Source organism: Myodes glareolus, chromosome 10, assembly GCF_982192425.1.
Source record: "Myodes glareolus chromosome 10, mMyoGla1.1, whole genome shotgun sequence".
NCBI lineage: Eukaryota > Metazoa > Chordata > Mammalia > Rodentia > Cricetidae > Myodes > Myodes glareolus.
Genome location: NC_142035.1, coordinates 38182950 through 38203901, shown reverse-complemented (window position 1 = coordinate 38203901; position 20952 = coordinate 38182950). Strand labels below are relative to the sequence as shown.

General features: G+C 40.0%; 1 protein-coding gene across 2 annotated transcripts in view; it reads right to left on the bottom strand.

Moving 5' to 3' along the window:
* Nucleotides 1–16841: 16841 nt before the first annotated feature.
* Nucleotides 16842–20952, bottom strand: part of Sel1l2 (SEL1L2 adaptor subunit of SYVN1 ubiquitin ligase) — a 133726-nt gene continuing 129615 nt past the window's right edge. For both annotated transcript variants that reach the window (XM_085696244.2, XM_048455455.3), the window contains 2 exons: nucleotides 17778–17906; nucleotides 16842–17038 (listed from right to left, as the gene is read on the bottom strand). In XM_085696244.2, the coding sequence (XP_085552370.2) occupies nucleotides 16919–17038; nucleotides 17778–17906 (249 nt within the window). In that variant the 3' untranslated portion in view covers nucleotides 16842–16918. The remainder of the gene's footprint in view (nucleotides 17039–17777; nucleotides 17907–20952) is intronic.

Genomic DNA, 20952 nt, shown 5'->3' with positions numbered 1-20952 from the left:
TACCAGCACTCAGGAGAGGCAACTGGATCTCTGTGAGTTCCAGGTCAGCCTGATCTTACCAAGACAAGCACCAATGCTGCACAGAGAAATCCTGTCTCAAAAAATCAAAAAAAAAAAAAAAAAGATTTGTTTCATGTGATCAAAAGCAATACAGATGCTCAGTAAAAGAAGATCCAAACAGAAGAAAGCCTCTGAATGGGTTATTGTGCGTTTAAAAATATCTTGGGAGAGAGAAGAGGAAGACTCAGATTAAAAAAAATATAGTTTTAAAATAAAAAAGTTCTTAAAATGAAATAAAGTTACATATGTGTGTGTGCGTGTGTAGTATCACATAAAGGTGAAAAATACACTGAGAGTCTGGATTCTGTATGTTTTTGTGTTGTGTTTAGATTTTTTGATTGCTAATGAAGAAATGACAGCTGCTGAGACTTATTAGTTGTGAAAACTTCTGGATTAAACCATCATATATATTTTTAAAATGTCTTGTCTTCAAAATGGAAATGAAAAGATATACTACTTTGGGAAAGAGGTTATGCTTCTATTTCCACAGGAGAAGAGAGGCTGTGAATTTGTTTCAGGTTGATATGGATTAGATTTGATCAAGGAAGACTACCTGAAAATGCTTTCCAAAAACATAAAGAAATAACCCCCCAAAAAGTACAAGACACATGATGCATATTTTCCCTGCTCAAAAATAAACACAAACCATCTTTGGCTGACGTGTGTACAATGCACAGTCTACACTTGTATTAATACAGAAATGTACATTACCTTTAAAAGTTTATTTATTTTCACAACAAGAGGATCAGACACCAATAAAAACAGATCACCCAGGTGATCCAGCATCCAGAAGAGCTTCAAGACTGCTGACTGAGATGATTAACTACTTTTTATGAGACCATCTCCATACCCTTAAGGAGGCATCAAGCCATGATGTCTCACTTCTGTCAGCTGTTCTGGCCAGGCTGATAATCCCAGTATGGTTCTGTGGCTGGCATGGCCACTTCCCCCATTGGGACTGTACTGTCTACTAGGTGAGTCTGATCTGTGTACCGTCTAGCTGCTGCCTGAATTCTACTTCACTCTTCAGGAGTGAGAGTGGAAGCCTGGATGACATAGAAGAAGTCATGTCAGGTTAAATCATAGGCCTGGGACAGACAGTGAAACTCCTTAAAATAAATAGAAGGATTAACAGAGAAGGAACCCAACCAAAAATGTTCTAGGTCTTGGAGGACAGAAAACTCAAGAGTTCCCTCTGGTGGCCATCGCGTCCCATTGTCAAGGTCATATTGATGTCAAATCTTAGTGCATAGAGAAATTAGACATTTGAGACAGATTGTATGGGACAGTCCCAATTTATAAAGATTTGTAGGAAGCAGCCCAGAGGCGATAACGGATCTGGCTTCGAATTGCAAGAACCCATTTGTAAGCCTATGCCCAACTGTGGGGCTCAAGTCTATCACAGTGTGTCCACTGGGACAACCCTTGAACCAAAAACGGGGTTGCAGAAATTGAATGGTAGGCATCCCTGGCCATGCAATTTCACCTCTGCTAAGCCTGGCTCAGCTGCTTGGATTGGACTTGCACAGCGCAATCGTAACTTCAACAAAAAGCCTGAAAATTGACAAAAGTAAACATGAATGGGTCCCCCCACACCCTACTAGCATAAGCAAAAAAGGGGAACTCAACGGAGATGAAGCCAATCTAGCCTGAAAGCCAATTTTAGCCTGGCGGAGAGCCCGTGAGAAAAACAACCCCCTCGGTGGGACCTTCAAAATGTTAGAATATTCCTAAAAAATGAGCCTCTTCGCTGATGCAAATAATCCCAATCAGACCTAATCAGACCAAATTGAAAGATATCCAGGTTTAATTAGACGTCTGCGCTCTCAGGTGGCCTGAGAGGGGAATGGAAAGCTGACATGACCACCAAAGAGGAAGAGGGAAGACTATGTGTTTATTTTCTGGGGAGCAGTTTAAATAGCCTGTGGGAGTGGTCTTGACCTTTCCTGGGGAGGGGTCAAAGTTTGATGGGTTCAGGGGAGGGGCTTCCAAAGATGGAGGCTGGGCGGCTGGGATTACATCAGTTTCACAGAATATTCCTGCCAAGACTTAACAATTGATCCTGTGCTGTTTTTCACCCAATTCTGTAGCTGCCCCTTAAGCAATTGCTGCCCTAATCAGCAACAGCGACTCTGCTGCTACCAGCAGTGGGTGAGCTGCAAGGGCCACAGCTGGTGGGAATTCTGTTCCCTCAAACACCAGCTTTCTCAAAGTCATTGAGGGAAACTTTATCTAGATCTCTAACCCTCTATAAAAACCAGGCTTCAAAGGTTGTAGTGAAATTCTGCTCACTCAGAGAGGTTGAATATAGCAAGTAGCCAACCTTTACCTTGCTCATGTCTCCCAAAATCCCATGAGACCTTCTGCCCAGCTCCCACTCAAGAACATTTGCTACAGTTTCCTGTCAGTTAGTTTCTGACCCAGCCTCCTGACCACAGGTTAATTTTATTTAATCAAACAAATGGAACATGTTTTTGCATTGTAAACAAAAGCAATATGAAGAAACGTAACACACCTTAAAAAAAGTCCATATTTTCCCCTTTGCCTAAATAAAAATGAATGGTTTTAACTTTAACATAGTAAAACTATATACAACAAAAATGGTTATCAAGAATTAATTTACAATATTCAGTCCACTTGCAATTAGCAAATTCAGAGAAAATACATTACCTATCTTAACTTAGTGACTCCAAAGTTATATACCTAACTTTCTTTCATAATTAAAGAAAACTATAACTATCTAGTCTTCAACTCCATCTAATACCCCAGAAGGAATTAATATTACCTAAGTAAATAGAAAGTGCATTGCAAGCAACTTCCAAGACTCTAGAAATGAAAGAGGCATCTGGCTGCCTAGATTGTCACCCAAAGTTTTTCTGCAACATTGGGGCATCTATCTTCATTCTACAGGCCAAGAGTATCTGGCAAACTTTTCAGTGAAGTAAGAAAGATGAAGGACTATTCTGCCTTGTATCATAAAAAGTTTGTCAGTTGTTTTCTTCTGCGTCCTACAGAATCTTTTTCAGACTCTTATGTAAAGCAGGAACCCTGAAGGACCATTCCACCTTCTTTTGGCAAAGTTCAGCAGTCACTTTCCTGTGGGTCCTGAATATGCAGTTTATAAAGCATACTGTCAACAGTAAAGGCAAAAGCTATTTCTCATGCCTAAATGGCTAATCTTGCCAGAGTGAAAGCAAACTCCTATGGAGTTTCTTTGATGGATCATCCTTTTAAGAAGCAAGTTGATGCTTCTAGGAGCAGATGTGTCTCATTGTCATGAAAATCCGTAAGTTGACAAGACATTTTAAATGCCATACTCTATAGGTCTTTGAAGTATTTGAAGACCATTTATCTATCTAAAATATATCTCTGTATAATCTAGAAAATATGCCTAGCATATCTACCAATTTGACTGTTATAAATGACTAACTACTTACCTATGTTTCTTGATTATCCTAAATAGTTTATAATAATAACTTTCAGAAAAATAAAATTTTACCTTATATTTTTACATGAACTGTATAGGTACAATACCTTAAACAAAAATAGAAACATGCATGTAATAGGTTGTAAAAAATTACCTTAAATTTGTATCAATATACAAAAATCCTTTAAACAAGAGTAGAAACATATATACAGTGTGTTGATATAAAAATTATCTTAAATTTGTATCAATATACAAAATGTTTGAGATTATAGTTGTTTTTTAGTTAATAGTAGATTCAATAATCTAACCTTTTATTATTCCTAGATCCTTCCTCTCAAAGAGAGTTCTAAATGTAATCCCATTTGTATAGTTTCCTCCCTAACCAAAACCAGTAATAATTAATAAACAACCTTTGTAAATGATGACAATCATCCATAACACACCAAATGACCAAATACCATTTTCCCTGCTTCCTGGGAATGTGTGCATCATGTTCTTAAAATTACTTCCTGCTTTCTAGGGATGGTAATATCTTTAGGGAGCCTTGAGAAAATTGAAATACTGGTTAAGTCTTGAGAAACTAGCTGTAACATTTGTTGTCTAGTTTCTGTGTAATGGGAAAGGGCAGAGCATATCTGAAATCCTGGCTAAAGTATTCTGTGAGACTGGACCCTCTCAGCAAGCAACTTGGGAGTTGTCTCAAACAGTTTGTAGTCAGATACTGATCTTCAGGTGGTATTTTTCCCCTAAATAGCATTACCACAATTCCTATGGAATTGTTATTGTAGGGCTCTATTATCTATTAGATACTTCAAAAGCTGCCATTACAAATGGTTATGGTTCAATGCTAAAAACTAAAACATTTTAAATGTCATATGCAGAATAGTCTTATAAATTTAGAGCTAATATTTATACCTATGAAAAGTTTCACATAAAATCAAAGGATTATGAAATTAGTGGCAATAGGAAAGTCCCTTAATTTTGATTTTCTTCTGTCCCACACCAGGTAGCTCCTCTGACATGAGACAGAGTTTGGATTTTCCTTTAAGAAGCATGCTTGGGTTTAGAGAAGGAAAGAGTCATTCTGCAACTCCAAAGCCAGCTTCAAATATTAATTGAACTGGGACTAAAAAAAGACCATTTGCCTTTTATAGTTGTAAAGGACAACAAAAACAAATATTTAGAAAGACTTATGAAATTTTATCCTGATAGAAGTATGCTATAACATTGGGCCAATTTGGCTCAAACTATCTCCTCTCTTCATCAGGAAGGCTCTCTTGTTTAAATATGTTCATTATCAATCTTGATGATATCCACAGTTTTTCTTCTCCTGTAGAAACAAAATCAAAACCTTCTTCTCCAACATAACACATATCTTGGTTTCTATTCTGAGTTTAACACATCTTTAAAATATATAGGTTGATTTAATTAATCAGTTTTTTTCTATTATCCAATGTCTTTCTGTAGCTGTTATTCCTTTTTCATTAGAATTTAAGACATTTAAAGTCAATATAGCATTAAGTAATTTATCTCTGGGTGTCTTTATTACTCCTGTTTATTAAGCATATCCTTTGTGTCCTCAAATTAGGTTATGTTGTGTGGTCAATCTCATTAAATTTTAGGAAGTCTTTAATTTCTTCCTTTTGATAATTCAGATGAACATTGTTTAATTTCCATGTGTTTGTGGGCTTTCTGGAATTAGTGTTGCTGTTGAATTCTAATTTTAAGCCATAGTAATCTGATAAGATACATGGGGTCATTCCTTTTTCTTTTCGTATCTGTTGAGGTTTGCTTTGTTACCTAGTATGTGACCAGTTTTCAAGAAGGTTCCATGAGGTGCTGAGAAGAGGTTATATTCTTTTACATTTGGATAGAATGTTCTATAGATGTCTGTTTAGGCAATTTGTGTCATAACATCTGTTAGTTTCCTTATTTATCTGTTAAGCTTCTGTCTGGTAGCACCATCCAGTAGTGAGAGTGGGGTGTTGAAGTCTCCCATTATTAGTGTGTGCAGTTTAAATTTTAACTTAAGCTTTAGTAGTGTTTCTTTAACATATGAGGGTGCCCTTGTATTTGGGGCATAGATGTTCAGTATTGAGATTTCCTCTTGATGGTTTTTTTTCTGTGACAAAATCCTTCTTTGTCTCTTTTTATTGATTTTCGTTTGAAGACTATTTTGTTAGGTATTAGGATTAGCTGTTATACAACAGCTTGTTTCTTAAATCCATTTGATTGGAAAATCTTTTTCTAACTCTTTACTCTGAGGCAATGTCTGTCTTTGTAGTTGAGGTGTGTTTCTTCTATGTAGCAGCAGGATGGGTTCTGCTTTTCTCCAATATGTTAGCCTGTGTCTTTTTATAGGTGAGCTGAGTGCATTTATATTAAGGTATATTAATGATAAGTGTTTACTAGTTCTTGTTACTTTAGTTTTCATTGTTGGTGATGTTATTGTGTTGTTTTCACCTTCTTTGGGATTTGCTGCTGTGAGATCATCTATTGCATGTGTTTTTGTGGATGTAGCTAATTTCCTTTGGTTGGAGTTTTTCTTTTAGTATTTTGTGTAGGACTGGGTTTGTGATTAGGTATTGGTTGAATCTGGTTGTCATAGAATATCTTGTTTTCTCCATCTATGGTGATTGAAAGTTTTGCTGGGCATAGTAATCTGGGCTGGCATCTGTGGTTTCTTAATGTCTGCATAATGCTTGACCAGGACCTTCTGGCTTTTATTGTTTTCATTGAGAAGTTGGGTGTAATTCTGATAGGTTTGCCTTTATATGTTACTTGACTTTTTTTCTTTTCAGCACTTAATATTATTTCTTTATTCTATATGTTTAGTGTTTTGATTGTTATATGAACAGGGGACTATTTTTTTTTGGTCCAACCTATTTGGTGTTCTTAAAGCTTCTTGTATCTTCATAGGCATATCTTTCTTTAGGTTGGGAAAGTTTTCTTCTATGATTTTGTTGAATATATTTTCTGTGATTTTGAGTTGGACTTCTTCTATCCCTATTATTCTTAGGTTTGATCTTTTCATAGTGTCTATATTTTCTGGATATTTTGTGTTAAGCTTGTTAGATTTAATGTTTTCTTTGACTGATGAGTTTATTTTCTCTATCGTATCTTCAATGTTTGAGAGTCTCTCTTCCATATCTTGTATTCTGCTGTTTATTTTGTGGTTCCTGATCATTTTCCCATATTTTCCATTTTCAGAATTCCTGCAGTTTGTGTTTTATTGCCTCTATTTGGGTTTTCAAGTCTTGAATTGTTTCTTTCATCTGTTTGCTTTTTCTTGGTATTCTTTAAGGGATTTGTTGATTTCTTCAAATGTTTTGTTTGTCTTTTTCTCCATTTCTTTGAGAGAATTTTCATTTCCTCTTTAAGGGCCTCAAACATTCACCTAAAGTTATTTTTTCTGCTTCATTTATATTTGGTTGTTCAAGTCTTGCTGTTGTATGGCCACTAGTTTTGTGGTGTCGTGTTTCTCTTTATGGTGTTGAGTGTGTTCTTACCTTGTCTATCCATTTTTTCTTCTGATTGGTGTAGTTGGGGCCATGTCTCTGGTGATCACTCTTCCAGGTGCCAGTCGATCCAAGACTCAGATGGTTGCTCTTTGTGGTGGAGTCGTGGCCATGGTTTCAGTCACTCTTGAGTTCCAGGAGGTCACTCTGCAATGCCAGATGTTGTTCAGGCCTCTTCTCACAGAGGTCTCTGGGTTGGGCCTGTTCCCACAGAAATTGCAGGCTTGGGACTACTTCGTGGAGGTCACTGGCTTGGGCCTGGTCCCACAGAGGTAGCTGGCTTGGGCCTGTTTCCTGGGATGTTGGAGGTCACTTGTACCTGCTTCTGTGGAGATGGCTGACTTGGGTCTTCTCCCGCAGATGTTGCTGGCTTGGACCTGATCCCATGGAGGTCCCTGGCTTGGGCTTGTCTCTGTGGAGTTTGCTGACTCAGGTCTGCCTCAGCAGAGGGCTCTGGCTTGAGCTTGCTCCTGCAGAGGTCATTGGTGTGGGTCTGCTCTAGTGGAGGTCACTGGCTTGGGACTGGTCCCACAGAGATCCTTTTCTTGGGCCTGGTCTTGTACAGGTTGCTGGTTCAGGCCTGCTCTGGTAGAGGTTGCTGGCTTGGGCCTGTTTATTTATATTTTTATCTTTGGTCTTTGATATTTTATGAAAGTTTTCCAAAATATTTGCTTTATGGTTTCTCCTGAAAATATTGTTTTATTTTTTAAAGCTGTTCTGGCATCCAGAGCCACATGGTTTTTAACAATAGGCATTATATCACTTAATCCTTTTGTGGTTAAGGAAATGATTGAACTACATTTGATATTGGGGCCTGCAAGAGGCCCTGTAGGGTATTTTTCTTTTTTTTTTAAGTTTATTAATTTATAAAAGTTCAAGTTCCTCCCCCCTCCCTCCAGGTCCAGGAAGGTGAGCATCCAAACAGACTGGATCCCAAAAATCCAGTATATGCAGACAAAACAAGACCCAGTGCCAACGTCAATGGCTTCTCAGTTAACCCCCCCCATGTCAGCCAAAACAATCTTATATAATAAAGGAACTTCTGGAGGTATAACCATCCCTGACTTCAAACTCTATTACACAGCTACAGTATTGAAAACAGCTTGGTACTGGCATAAGAACAGAGAAGTCGACCTATGGAATCGAATAGAAGACCCAGATATTAACCCACAAACCTATGAACACTTGATTTTCGACAAGGGAGCTAAAGGTATGCAATGGAAGAAGGAAAGCATCTTTAACAAATGGTGCTGGCATAACTGGATGTCAACCTGTAGAAGAATGAAAGTAGATCCATATCTATCACCATGCACAAAAATCAAGTCCAAATGGATTAAAGACCTCAACATTAATCTGACCACTTTGAACCAGATAGAAGAGAAAGTGGGAAGTAATCTACAAGACATGGGCACAGGAGACCACTTCCTAAGTAGAACCCCAGTAGCACAGACAATAAGAGAATCAATGAATAAATGGGACCTCCTGAAACTGAGAAGCTTCTGTAAAGCAAAGGACACTGTCAGTAAGACAAAAAGGCTACCTTCTGACTGGGAGAAGATCTTCACCAACCCCTCATCAGACAAAGGCCTGATCTCCAAATATATACAAAGAACTCAAGAAACTAGACACTAAAACTCTAATTAACCCAATTAAAAAATGGGGTGCTGATCTGAACAGAGAATTCTCAACAGAAGAACTTTGAAAGGCCAAAAGACACTTAAGGTCATGCTCAACATCCTTAGCGATCAGGGAAATGCAAATCAAAACAACTATGAGATACCATTTTACACTGGTCAGATTAGTTAAAGTCAAAAACACCTGTAGGGTATTTTTCAATGACAAAGGGTTACCTTGCCTGTCCATTATTGATTTGCATTTGTTTGTCCAATGCTGGCCTTTTCCACACCCTCTGCATACCTCAGAAGGCTGGGGCCTACTGTTTGAATTATTTCTAGAATAAATATTGTTTCTAGAAACACCTTGCCTACACTCCCTTTTCATATGACCTTTTCTACAACAATTAAATTACCTAATATTTTGATTTTTCTTCACATTTTTAGAAAGCAGTGCTACTATCCAAGTATCATCCCAAGTAGGGGGGACCAATATCAACTGTATTTTTGATCCATTCTTCTATTGGTGCCAATCTTGTCTTTGAAAGCCTAATCACCCTTTTGCATTCTGCATTAGCATTTTCAAAAGCCAAAGAATCACTTAATATTTATCTAATATCTGGATTAGATATCATTCTACTTACACCTGATATTAATCTTTGTAAAAAAAATAGTGAAGGCTTTTTCGGGGCCTTATATAATTTTAGTAAATGATTCAGCCCTCTTTTTTGATTCTTCAACCCTGTCCCAAGCATTCAAAGTTGTTGTGCAGCATTTAGTCAGGGTGCTAATATTCAACATACACTGTCTTTGCAAATCAACATACTGACCATTGATCTAGATCTCTACTCCTCTATAGAAACCAGGCCTTAAAGGTTGAGGTGAAATTCTGCTCACTCAGAGAAGCTGAATTGCAAATAGCTAACTTCTTGCTTGTGTTTCCCAAAAACCCACAAGAGTTTCTGCCCAGCTTCCATTTCAGAAACATTGACTACACTTGGTTCCTCCCTATTATTTCAGTCAACTAGTTGCCAACTCAGCCTCCTGACCACAGGTTAATTTATTTAATCAAATAAATGAAACATGTTTTTGCATTGTAAACAAAAGCAGTAGGAAGAAATGTAACACACCTTAAAATAATATTCCACAACAATCTTGATTCTCTCAAGATTCCAACATCCCCAAACATACTTAAAGTTTTACTTAGTTATGATAGTTATGATCAAAGGTAAATTAGGTATAAAACTTTAGAGTCGCTGGGTGGTGGTGGCACATGCTTTTAATCCCAGACCTCAAGAGGCAGAGACAGGCGAATCTCTGAGTTTGAGGCCGGCCTGGTCTACAGAGTGAGTTCCAGGACAGCAAGGACTGCTTCACAGAGAAACCCTGTCTCAAAAAACCAATACCAAAACAAACAAACAAACAAAAAACAAAAAAGAAACCATTTAGAATCACAAAGGTGATATAAGTAATAGAGTATTTTCTCTAAATTTCACAAATTCAAATGGTCTGGATATTGTTACTGTAATTATTACTTGATAGCTGTTTTTTGGTATATAATATTATTATGCTAATGTTAAAACCTTTCTTTTTAATTAGACAAAATGGGGAAATATATACACTGTGTGAATATATGTCACTATGATTGGTTTAATAAAGACTGAAGAATAGCTGGGCAGGATAAGGTTGGGGGGGGAGCCAAACAGAATGCTGGGAAGAAAGGTGGAGTCAGAGGAGTAGTAAGCAGATGCCAAGAGAAGCAAGATGGACAAGCTGTATTGAGAAAAGGTATCAATCTATGTGACAAAGCATAAATAAGATTTGTGGGTTAATGTCAATGAAAGAGTTAGCTAGTAACAAGTCTGAGCTATTGGCTGAGCATTTATAATTCATATTAAGTCTCCATGTCTGTTATTTGCGGGTGACAGCTGGGACAGGAAAATTCTGCTTACAGATCACAATCAAGAATGCACATTCCATTCTAAATTATGAACAAATAAAGTGGAAAAATGATGCCTTTCTTTCTCCCTTCCTTCCTCTCTTTATTTTTCTTCTTTTGTATTTAGTTATTTATATCACAGTGACTCAAAATGTGATTTTTTTAAGAAAAGGATTTTTCTAAAGAAAATTGTAAAGCTTAATTTTTGCTCATTTTAATACTTTTGAAAGTGCAAAAATGAGCCAGGCAGTGGTGGAACACACCTTTAATCCTAGCACTGGGAAGCAGAGGCAGGTGGATCTCTGTATGTCAAGGCCAGCTTGGTCTATAGATCGAGTTTCAGTCTCCAAAGCAACACAGAGAAAGCCTGTCTCTAAAAACAAAACAAAACAAACAAACAAACAAACAAACAAAACGTGCAAAAGTGAAAACAGAGGCAATAACAGTGAAAATTATTTTTGATGGTAACTTGATAGCAGGATAGACGAAGAGCAGAAAACGGTGACATACGTATTCCTGTAAACCCAGCCCTTCAGAGCCTGAGGCATAGAATACTAGGACAACTTTGGATCCAAAGTTATATCCTATCTTAAAAAGGGAAAAAATAAAGACAAAAAAGAATGAGAAAGGCTGGTGGTAAGGTTGCTTATCTACTCTCTGAGCTATGGAGTCCTTAACTGGAGGATGTTCATGTTGCTTAATTCTGGTTTCTCCAGAGAAGCTATTGAAGCTCAAAATCTGGAACCTGGAGGCTTCAGGTGTGTTTTGCTTCTAGAAAGGCCAGCCAGCACCACCTGTTTCTCTTGTTGCCTCTGCTGGAATCGTTATTTTTAGTTTCATGCTTTTTCTCGTTAGTAGCCTACTATTGTTAGAACGGCACATTTATTTTTAACGTGGGTTGATACTTTTACTTCAAAAAAGATGTATCTAGAGGAGGTGGATAATTTTCCTGTGTCAATCATGTATAAGTAAAATAACTCAGTGGGAAAAATAATTTATTCTGGTCAAGCAAGGATTGAAGGGAATACAATTGGCAGGGAAACTTATGACTCCTCAGGAAGCAAAACTCAGCATGATACCCAAGCGTCCCTCCCTCACTCTGCCTCCATTTTATTTCTGACCTCTCCCCATTTCTAGCGGGTTACTTCTAAATTACAAAAAAAAAAAATCTCAGATACCTTACATTCCTTTTGTGAATGAAGTAGTCTAGTTCTATATTTGTGAGCCACTATAAACCTACAGTTAGGTTTTCAGTTGGGACATAAACACAAGTTTTTTGGGCTCCAACAGAATTTTCTCTCCAGCCTACTTTGAGTAGGGAGGCCCTTCTTCATTCAGAGGTGAAGCTGTGCACTTGCACAGTGTTCCTGGCTTTGTAAACTCATCCAACACTCTCAACTTCCCAAGCAAACTGGAAAATGGAGCGGTTAAGAGACCAAAGCCATAGAGCTGCTCTTGTTTCTAAAGTCAAAGTCATTCAGTGCTGCTCAGCCACAGCTCACACCTCAATCCGAAGCTGTTAAGGACTTCTGGGCAATTCAACAGGACAACCAAGTCTTGGTTTGGTTAAGACCTAAGTCAGAGTTAAGGAACTGAGCCAGACATCCCTTCTTTATAATCTGGGAGTCTGGGTGTCCTGGGCTAGAGCTGCTGCTGAGTGACAGGGTGTGAAGTCCTGAAGTGGGAGGGTGCCCACAAATGTTTTTAGAAGTTTCTGATCACTGTTGCATTTTCCACTGTGAAAAAACAGACAACTCTACCCTGAAGGGTCTAAGAAAGGTTCTAAGGGAGCAACTGAGGATGCTTAATCTGCCACCTTTCTGTTAGAAAACAAATACAAGAAAGAAGACTGCTTAGCAGTCTGTAGAAAGGAGCCGACAGAGTTCCCCTGTGGAAGAGGCTTTCATGAGGTGGTGGGGGATCTGGATCTGCAATACAACATTTGGAGCAGAGGTCATTATGGATTTGCACGTGGCACAGCCTAATAGCAGGGAGAGGTGAGGCCGTGTGCCAGAGGACAGAACAAAAGCAAATGAAAGCAAGAGAGAGACCAGACTGCCCGTGGAGCCAGATGCCTTTCTACCAGCACCAGGGTAAGGATGCAAACTTCTCCTTTCAGCAGAGAAGCAGGATGGATAACAACAAGAAAAGGTCAGTATTTTTTTTTCTAAATACTAGTAACAATTGTGCTAAGAAAGAAATTTGGAAGACACTTCCATTCACAGTGTCCATAAATGATTAAAACAGGACTAAGCCTAACTATGGGGGTGTAAGACCTCTATTAGTCAAATCCTTGCCTTGGTCTTTGCTTTGGGAAAATCCTAAAGACACTAGGCTCCCAGTGGAGAATCATGAGAGCAAACATGGTGACTTTCTATGCTTAGAAGTTCCTGTGTCAGTTTAGGAAAATAGTTCCTGTCCTTAGACCATCCTGTCTCTGTCCCTGTCCCCTTCAATCATGAAAGAGCTAGGGGTGGGAGAAATGGGGAAATGGAAGCTAACAGGGTAGGACTGGCTATTCGTCACACCCCTGTCCCCCTCTGTCAAGGTTCGAGGCTACAAACGACTAGCTGTGTTTTGCTCCAGACATCTTGTTCACGTTGGTCAGTCCATTCTGCTGGGCCCTGCGTTTCTCCCAGGGGCAGGACTTGTTCACTGGTTAGCACTGGAATACAAGAATTCTGCTTTAAACACCCTTGCTAATGGCTGTGAGGATAGAAAGAGGGGAAACTAAGGGATCACAGGAAGGGAGAGGAGAGCTCTCAGCTGAAAATCAAGCATGTCAGCACAATTAGTAGCATTTTCTCTGAAGGTTTCCTGTGTGTGGATGATATTATTCTTATACAGAGATAATTTCAAGTTGATAATGTTAAAATAGCAGTAAACCATGCTAAGGCCTTAGTGTGTGTGACATTTTTTTCCTTTTTCTGATATTTTCAAGGGATCTCATAAGACTTTTGTTTACAATAAAAAACACCTTTTCCTATGAACCCAGTGATCTATGATATCCTTATCAGCTCTGATCCTATCCAGCACACCCCAACAAGGACCCCATGACCCCATTCAAGACCTTAGTTACCCTTTGAAGACAGGAATTCAGAATCCACCAAAATCACATATGTGGCTATATAAAAACAACAAGAGGCAACCCCAGAGGAAGCTCACATCTTAACTCTTGAACTTAAATCTATGTTAAAAATCTATTTGAATAAGATCTAACTCTGCTTCATACTGACTCCCCCTGAAATTCTTTTTTATGAAGTTGGGAATCCTGACAGCATCTTAAAATAACTCCCCAGGCTGCAGGTGGCAGCAGCATAGAGCTGTGGCCCAGGCCCTACAGCTGCTGACCTGATTCGCGCTATCTGAAAACAGAAAGCTGACGCTCATTCCACGTGTCCGTAGAACAGGAAGAAAAAAGCTCACTTCACAGACTGTCCGGAAGGATGAGGGCAACTAATTCGAGAAAATGCTTGTCGCATGGTGGATGTGCTGACCGTTGGGTTCTCTCTCTCCTACAACATGCATTGCAAGCTTCCCGAGGATGAAGACCAGATAGGACTCATACCAATTTCTCAAGTTCTTGGCAGGGAATCTGGGACACAGGAAATGCTCAGTGGCTCATTGGATTGGAGGAGTGAGAAGAGTAGAAAGCAGTTGTCCCGCCTCCATCCTCCCAGGCTTCACAGTGCTTCGAAAGTGAAACTGGTATTTGACTACTTGCATCCTGTTGGTCCAAGGCAGTGATTCTCCACCTGCGGGTCAAGACCTTCTGGGGGAGGGGTAGAATGACCCCTTCACAGGGGTCACCTATCAGATACCCTGCATATCAGAGATTTACATTATGATTCATCACAGTAGCAAAATCACAGTCATGAAGTAGCAACAAAATAATTTTATGGTTGGTGGTCACCGCAGCATGAGGAACTGTGCTAAAGAGTTGCAGCACTGGAAGGTTGAGAACCACTAACCCAAGAGCTTTGTCTAGGGCACTACCGTCCATGTGGGAGTCCAGGCAATTATTGTCCTCCAAAAAACCCATAAATAATGACATCTTGTCTGTAAAAACTTATCTTCCTTGCTCCTTTGGCAGAATAGCTAGAAAGTACATGCTCTACCCAACCTAGCAGAAAGCTGCCCTGAACTCCAGTGGCCAGATGTGGTCCCTTTGATACCCACTCTGGTGTTTCCTTCTTGCCTGTTTCTCTTGAGATCCCCTCCAGATAAACTACTTACACTGAAATCCCTGGACCACTCGTCATGGAAGCTAAACGACGGGAGACTCAATAAATTTGAAATGTTTGTGCCACGGGAGGCTCTCAGAAGTGAGGCCAATCCCCTCTCAGCAATCCATCCCTTCTCTCACCTGGTTTGGGATCTTTGTATAAGCTGCTTGTCTTTACTCTCATTCACCCTAGGCCAGCACATCTGCCAAGTCTCAGCTGCCTTCGTGCTGGCTGTGGTGGCATCTATTTTAGCTGACTGATTTCCAGGCCCCATAGCAGTCCTGTGACTGATGTGGCTAAGCAAATCTTGGCTTTTCTTGGCTCTAGGATGACCTCGACTTGCTCAGGGCTTATCATCCTGATCCTATTTGCCTGCTGTCAAGAAGACAGTGACTAAACGTTGTTACATTTCTCTTGGATTCTATTAAGAGTCTCTGTATACTTGCTTGTGGGTCTGTATGCTCTCTGCTAAATAATGTACTGAAGAGTACAAAATGCTACTTTGCCATGGTGGGGAAATGTCAGTGGCTTTCCAGAGGGAGGCTCTTTCTCCCTTGGTTGGTCATCTTGAAGCTGCCCCATCTCCAGTGGTAGAACCACAGAAGAGGCCCAGAAATGGTCATTTTGATGACTTGTAAACTACTAGTTTTTAAGCCTGCTTTTCATGTTTTCCTATGTTTTCTTATCTGTATTTTTCTCCACATCATTTACAACAACAAACTCGTGGACTATCTTGAATTATAAAGGACCAAAATGGATCTTTTCTCACTGGTTCTCAGCACTTTGGACAGTCACAGGGCACAGAGGCCATGGTAATTATCAACTCAGCTTCCCTCACCCCTTTCCAAGTCATCTCAAGTTTTGTTTGTGTTTGCTTCTGTGTTTTGAAATAGGCTCCCTTTATGTTGTCTATGATGGCCTTGCTCTCACTATTCATACCAGATTGGCCACAACTTCAATGCCTCGGCTTCCCAAGTTGCTGTGACCACGGGTGCATACACTGTGCCTTGCTTCTTCACTTTGAGTTTCAAAAGGATATTCAAAGCTATCACTTACTTGTTTGCTTTTTAAAATTACCTTTATTTTTAAGTATGTGGGTGTTTTGCCTGCATGTATGTCTGTGCATTGTGTGCAAGCAGTGCCCATGGAGGCCAAGAGAGGGTGTCACAGCCCCTGGGACTGCAGTTACAGATAATTATGAGCTGCCATGTAGGTGCTGGAAATCGAACCAGGGTTCTCCAAAAGAGCACGCGAGTGCTCTTAATTGCTGAACTCCCCCCCCCCCGCTTCATTTATGACGTACCCGCTAAGTGCAAGACTTTTGCTGCTTTGTTTGCATTCCTATTTCATTTAAGTCTCGTGCCAACTATCTAAGATAGGTATTTTTCCCTCTTGTCTTGGACATCAGGAAACTGAAGCGAAAAGATTTCAAAAACAGCTAAAAAGGAATAAAGCGAGGGGTCAAGCCTCGCCTACAATAGAGGTCATGGGTCTATTGGTTTCTCCTCATCCATGAATCCCCCTGCATAGTCTTAGGCCCCTGACTTGCCTGCTGGGATCAAGAAAAGCTAGATCTTTTCATTTGTGCCATGAAGCTGATACCAGCTTCTACTTTTGCCACCCTGCCCCCCTTTATCCAGGCATGACCTGCTGTGAAGAAGCAGTCCTGTTGTTCATCAGGACTTCAGTTTGCCCCCAAGATCATCCTTATGGAATCTATTTGTTTAGGAAATTGGTCATCTTCTCAGGCATCTGTATTCCTACCTCCCCTGAAACTACCATACACTTCAGCATGTGTTCTAGAGCCAAGACACCCAGCTTGTTCTCTCAAAAGGGAAGGACACCTTTGCTAAAACACAAAGATGGTGACCTTTATCGAGGCCAGCACTAGATCACCAAGATGATAAATTTGTGGCGTAGTCTTAGATGACCTGTCCTCAGCATCCCAGTAAGGTTCCCCTGACTAAGCAGAAAGTCTGGAGTTGTTTCTCTAGGGCAGTTCTTAAGCTTTGTCCTTTTTTGATCACAGCCGTGTGGGAAATCTGCATTGGCTCTTGATTTGGATGAGGAAACTCTTTATTTGCTGAGGATAGCTTGGCATGAACCTGTGGGTAGGTTTCCTGATGGTCCAGAGCCTACCTATGGCGATTTGTAAGCAAGAAGATCAGCATGGCAACAATTAGGCCAATCACAAATAAATCCCAGTATGGTCCAACGGTGCTGTCCATTTTCAGCCATTTCCATCTCATGGTAAACTGCTGGCAAGAGGCATTCAGTCAAAAACAAAACAAAAACAAACAAGCAAATAAACAGTCCCAGCGCCTGACTGTAGTCAGAACCAGCTCTTTTCACAAGCCTGCCACTGCCACCCCAGCCCCCAGCTCGCCCCCTGCTCCCTTCCATCTTAGAAGATGAGATCTATTTCAGGGTAGAGCCCATACGTGGGCTTCATTACTGCCACTAAAATAACCACAGAGTTGTATAAAATTTAGTTGGACAAGGTGGTACTTGCCTGTCATCCCTGCGCTGGGAAGCCTGAAGCAGAAGGCTCTCAAATTTGAGGTCAGCCTGGGTTACACAGTGACTTCCAGGCCAGCCTCGATTATGTCATAAGGCCCTGTCTCAAAAAAATTAATGTCTACGCTTAAGAAATACAGCTCTTTGTGGTATCACTTGCCACCTGCCATCTGCTCTCCCGTCTCAGATTCCCATGGCAGGAGCTGTGTTTTGAACAAGTATATATAGCACATTTCTACTTAAGGCTTTGAACACAGCGTATGCGGAAAGAATATCTGCTGAATTAATTCACTGGTTGTACTACACAGTGTCAACACATGCTCAACAAGCAGAGTTGCTGTGTGCTAAGTATAAGACTTTGCATTCCACTTATCAAAGAAAAGTTAGCTAAAAAAAAAGAATCACTCCCTTCGTAAGCCTCATCACTTTGTCCCAGAGTTTCTTAGAGATTTTAGAATCGATTTGAGACAAACTTACGTTAAAAAACAGGATATCTCGGAGCAAGTGCACAGTTTCCAGTTTGACAAGGGCAAAGAACACAGGTATGTGAGCATCTGGGCTTGTCTGAGCAGCCATGTCGTACAATCTTCTGGCCAGATGAAGGTCCTGGAAAGAAAGCATCCCGTCTCGATCAGGCACAGATTCTTGAGAAACAGAAACCGTTGTTAGAAATATCACAGTTTCTATTTGGTAGGTAGAATGGGCCCGCAGAATTGTCCATGACTTCATCATGCCTGGGGCAGGAGAGGGAGATGGAAAGTATGAGAGGAACTCGTTATACTGGGTGATGGGGTGGGGGGGGGGATAACAGGGAAAGAATCAGAAGCAACTCAAAGAGCCAGCCAGGAAACAGGGGCTTGGTCTTAACATCGTCAGGGAACTTAGCTCACTAACAACCTGAATCAGATTGAAAACACATTCTTTCCCACTGCCTCCAGGACAGAATTAGCCTTGATTTTAGTCATCTGAGATCATAAGCAGAGTCAGGCCATTTAGACTCTTGACCTACAGAGACCACGAGAAAATCAGCATGCTGTGAATGGCATCTGTGACGGAAAACTAACACAGGCCTCGAACACTGTTCCTATATCATCCGGGATTAGTTAGCTCCTACTTGAGAACAAAGAACTTGAGGTACCACGAGTACAGATCCCTATGTGTAGATAGCTAATAATAATCCTACAATCTCTGTAGTATGTATCATAGAATTTTTTTATTTGTCTAACAGAGAACTCTCAACAAATGAATCTGTTTAGGTCAAATAAATAAATGTCTAACCCTGACTGCTCTTAGGATTGGAGAGGGAGGGGGAGGAGGAGTAGGGGAGTGGGAGGGAAATGGGAGGAGGTGGAAATTTTTAATAAATAAATAAAAAAGAATAATAATGATCTTATTAATTAAGTGCATTGCTGTGAGACAATGATCTGTACCCTGTCACTTGTATTTTAAATAAACACTGATTGGCCAGTAGCCAGGCAGGAAATAAAGATGGGGTGACCAGGCAGGAAGTAGAGGTCTGCCAACAAGAAATGTGGGAGAAGGAAACTTTTATTCTGCAGTGGTCACCCAGACTCAGAGGAAGCACATACAGAGCAACCGAGCTGTAACTGCTTGGCCGAATTTGGTACTGAGTCACGTGGCTAACATAAACAAGAATAATGGGCTAATACCATGTAAGAATTAGTTAATAAAAGCCTGAGCTACTAGGCCAACCAGTTTACAATGAAAAAAAAATGAACCATATATTTTTATTCTCTCCTCGCCCTTTCTCCCCTCTCTTCTTCTACCCTTTCCTGTGACCCCCATGCTCCCAATTTACTCAGGAGACCTTGTCTTTTCTCTTTCCTATTTAGATTCATGTATGTCTCTCTTTGGATTCTTTTTGTTTTCTAGGTTCTCTGGGGTTGTAGATTGTAGGCTGTTTTTTTTTTTTTTTTTTACTTTATGTCTAAAAGCCACTTATGAGTGAGTACATATTATATTTATCTTTTTGGGTCTGGGTTACCTCACTCAACATTTTTTCCTAGATTCATCCATTTGCCCCAAAATTTCAAGATGTTATTATTATTATTATTATCTGCTGAGTATTACTCTATTGTGTAAATGTACCACATTTTCTTTATCCATTCTTCAGTTGAGGGGCATCTAGATTGTTTCCAGGTTCTGGCTATTACAAATAATGCTGTTATGAACATAGTTGAGCACATGCTGATCTCCAAAATATACAAAGAACTCAAGAAACTTGACATCAAAAGAACAAATAATCCAACAAAAATGGGGTACAGACCTAAACAGAGAACTCTCAACAAATGAATCTCAAATGACTGAAAGACATCTAAGGAAATGCTCAACATCTTTAGCTATAAGAGAAATGCAAATCAAGATAACCCTGAGATTCCATCTTACAACTGTCAGAATGGCCAAGATCAAAACCAATGATGACAGCTTATGCTAGAGAAGATGTGGGGTAAGGGGAGCACTCCTGCATTGCTGGTGGGAGTGCAAACTTACATAGTTGCTTTGGAAATCAGTATGGCAACTTCTCAGAAAATTAGGAAACAATCTACCTCAAGACCCAGCAATACCACTGTTGGGTATATACCCAAGGGATGCTCATTCATATCACAAGATATGTGCTGGCTCATTTCTTAAAGACTTCTAAAGCTTCAAAGTCTGCTAAATAAATTTGTTGGAACCAAAAAAAAGAACATTCTCACCTGGAGTACTTAAAATTCAGAAGATTGGGACAAATCTTCCCAGCATGAAAGAAAACAGATGCTATAAGGCCTAGGCTGTGTCTTAGTTTCAGCTGAACATAGTTGAGCACATGTGATATGAATGAGCTTCATAATGTGAGCAATCACCTTACCAGGTGTATGTGATAAACATACAGACGAGTGAAGGAAAGTCAGACCGTAACAACAGGGCGTTCTAGAATTAGGAATCTTAAACCCGGAGATATACTGAAGGATTTGTGGGGAAAGAATACATAGCCTTGAACATATTTAGAAGAAAAGTGGTCTATGAGGCTGTTGTTATCAAGAACAGTTAAGTCCAAGAAAGCTCTGAATTTCAGGAAAGAAGTCGAGGAATTATTATGCCAGGAAGGTATTTTCAGTTTGTGTGTTTGTCTGCATTGCTGTTGGGGCCAGTAAGGGAAGTAACAGTGTGAAGGAGTTAAACTTTATGCACAATATCATAGTAGTGGTAGATGAATTGAGCATTCCTTAAGGTAATGCTAACACTCGTAACAAATAAACTCCGAATTCAGGCACATAACACTGAAAGGTTTGTTTTTACCTTTAATCAACATTTAACATGGATGTTCCTGGGTGGTAGATGATTTTTTTCCACTGGTAATTAAGGGACTCAGCTCTTTTCCATTAAGTGGTTCTGCATTTCCCCAGAGCCTCTGCTTTCTGCTGTGTTCCATCAACAAAGTGCAAAGTGACGAGGGAGAAACTGTTTTTATGTACTGGCTGCCTTAGAACAAATGGCACCTAGCAGTTGGGGGGGGGGCAGGCACATGGATGCAAAGGATGTTGGGAAATGTAGTCCAAGTAGACAGGCATCCTTCCATAAATGTTCTAAAGACTAGCAATTATAAGTCTCTAGTGGGCAGGGGTATTTCTGGTATAAATGTAATGGGAGA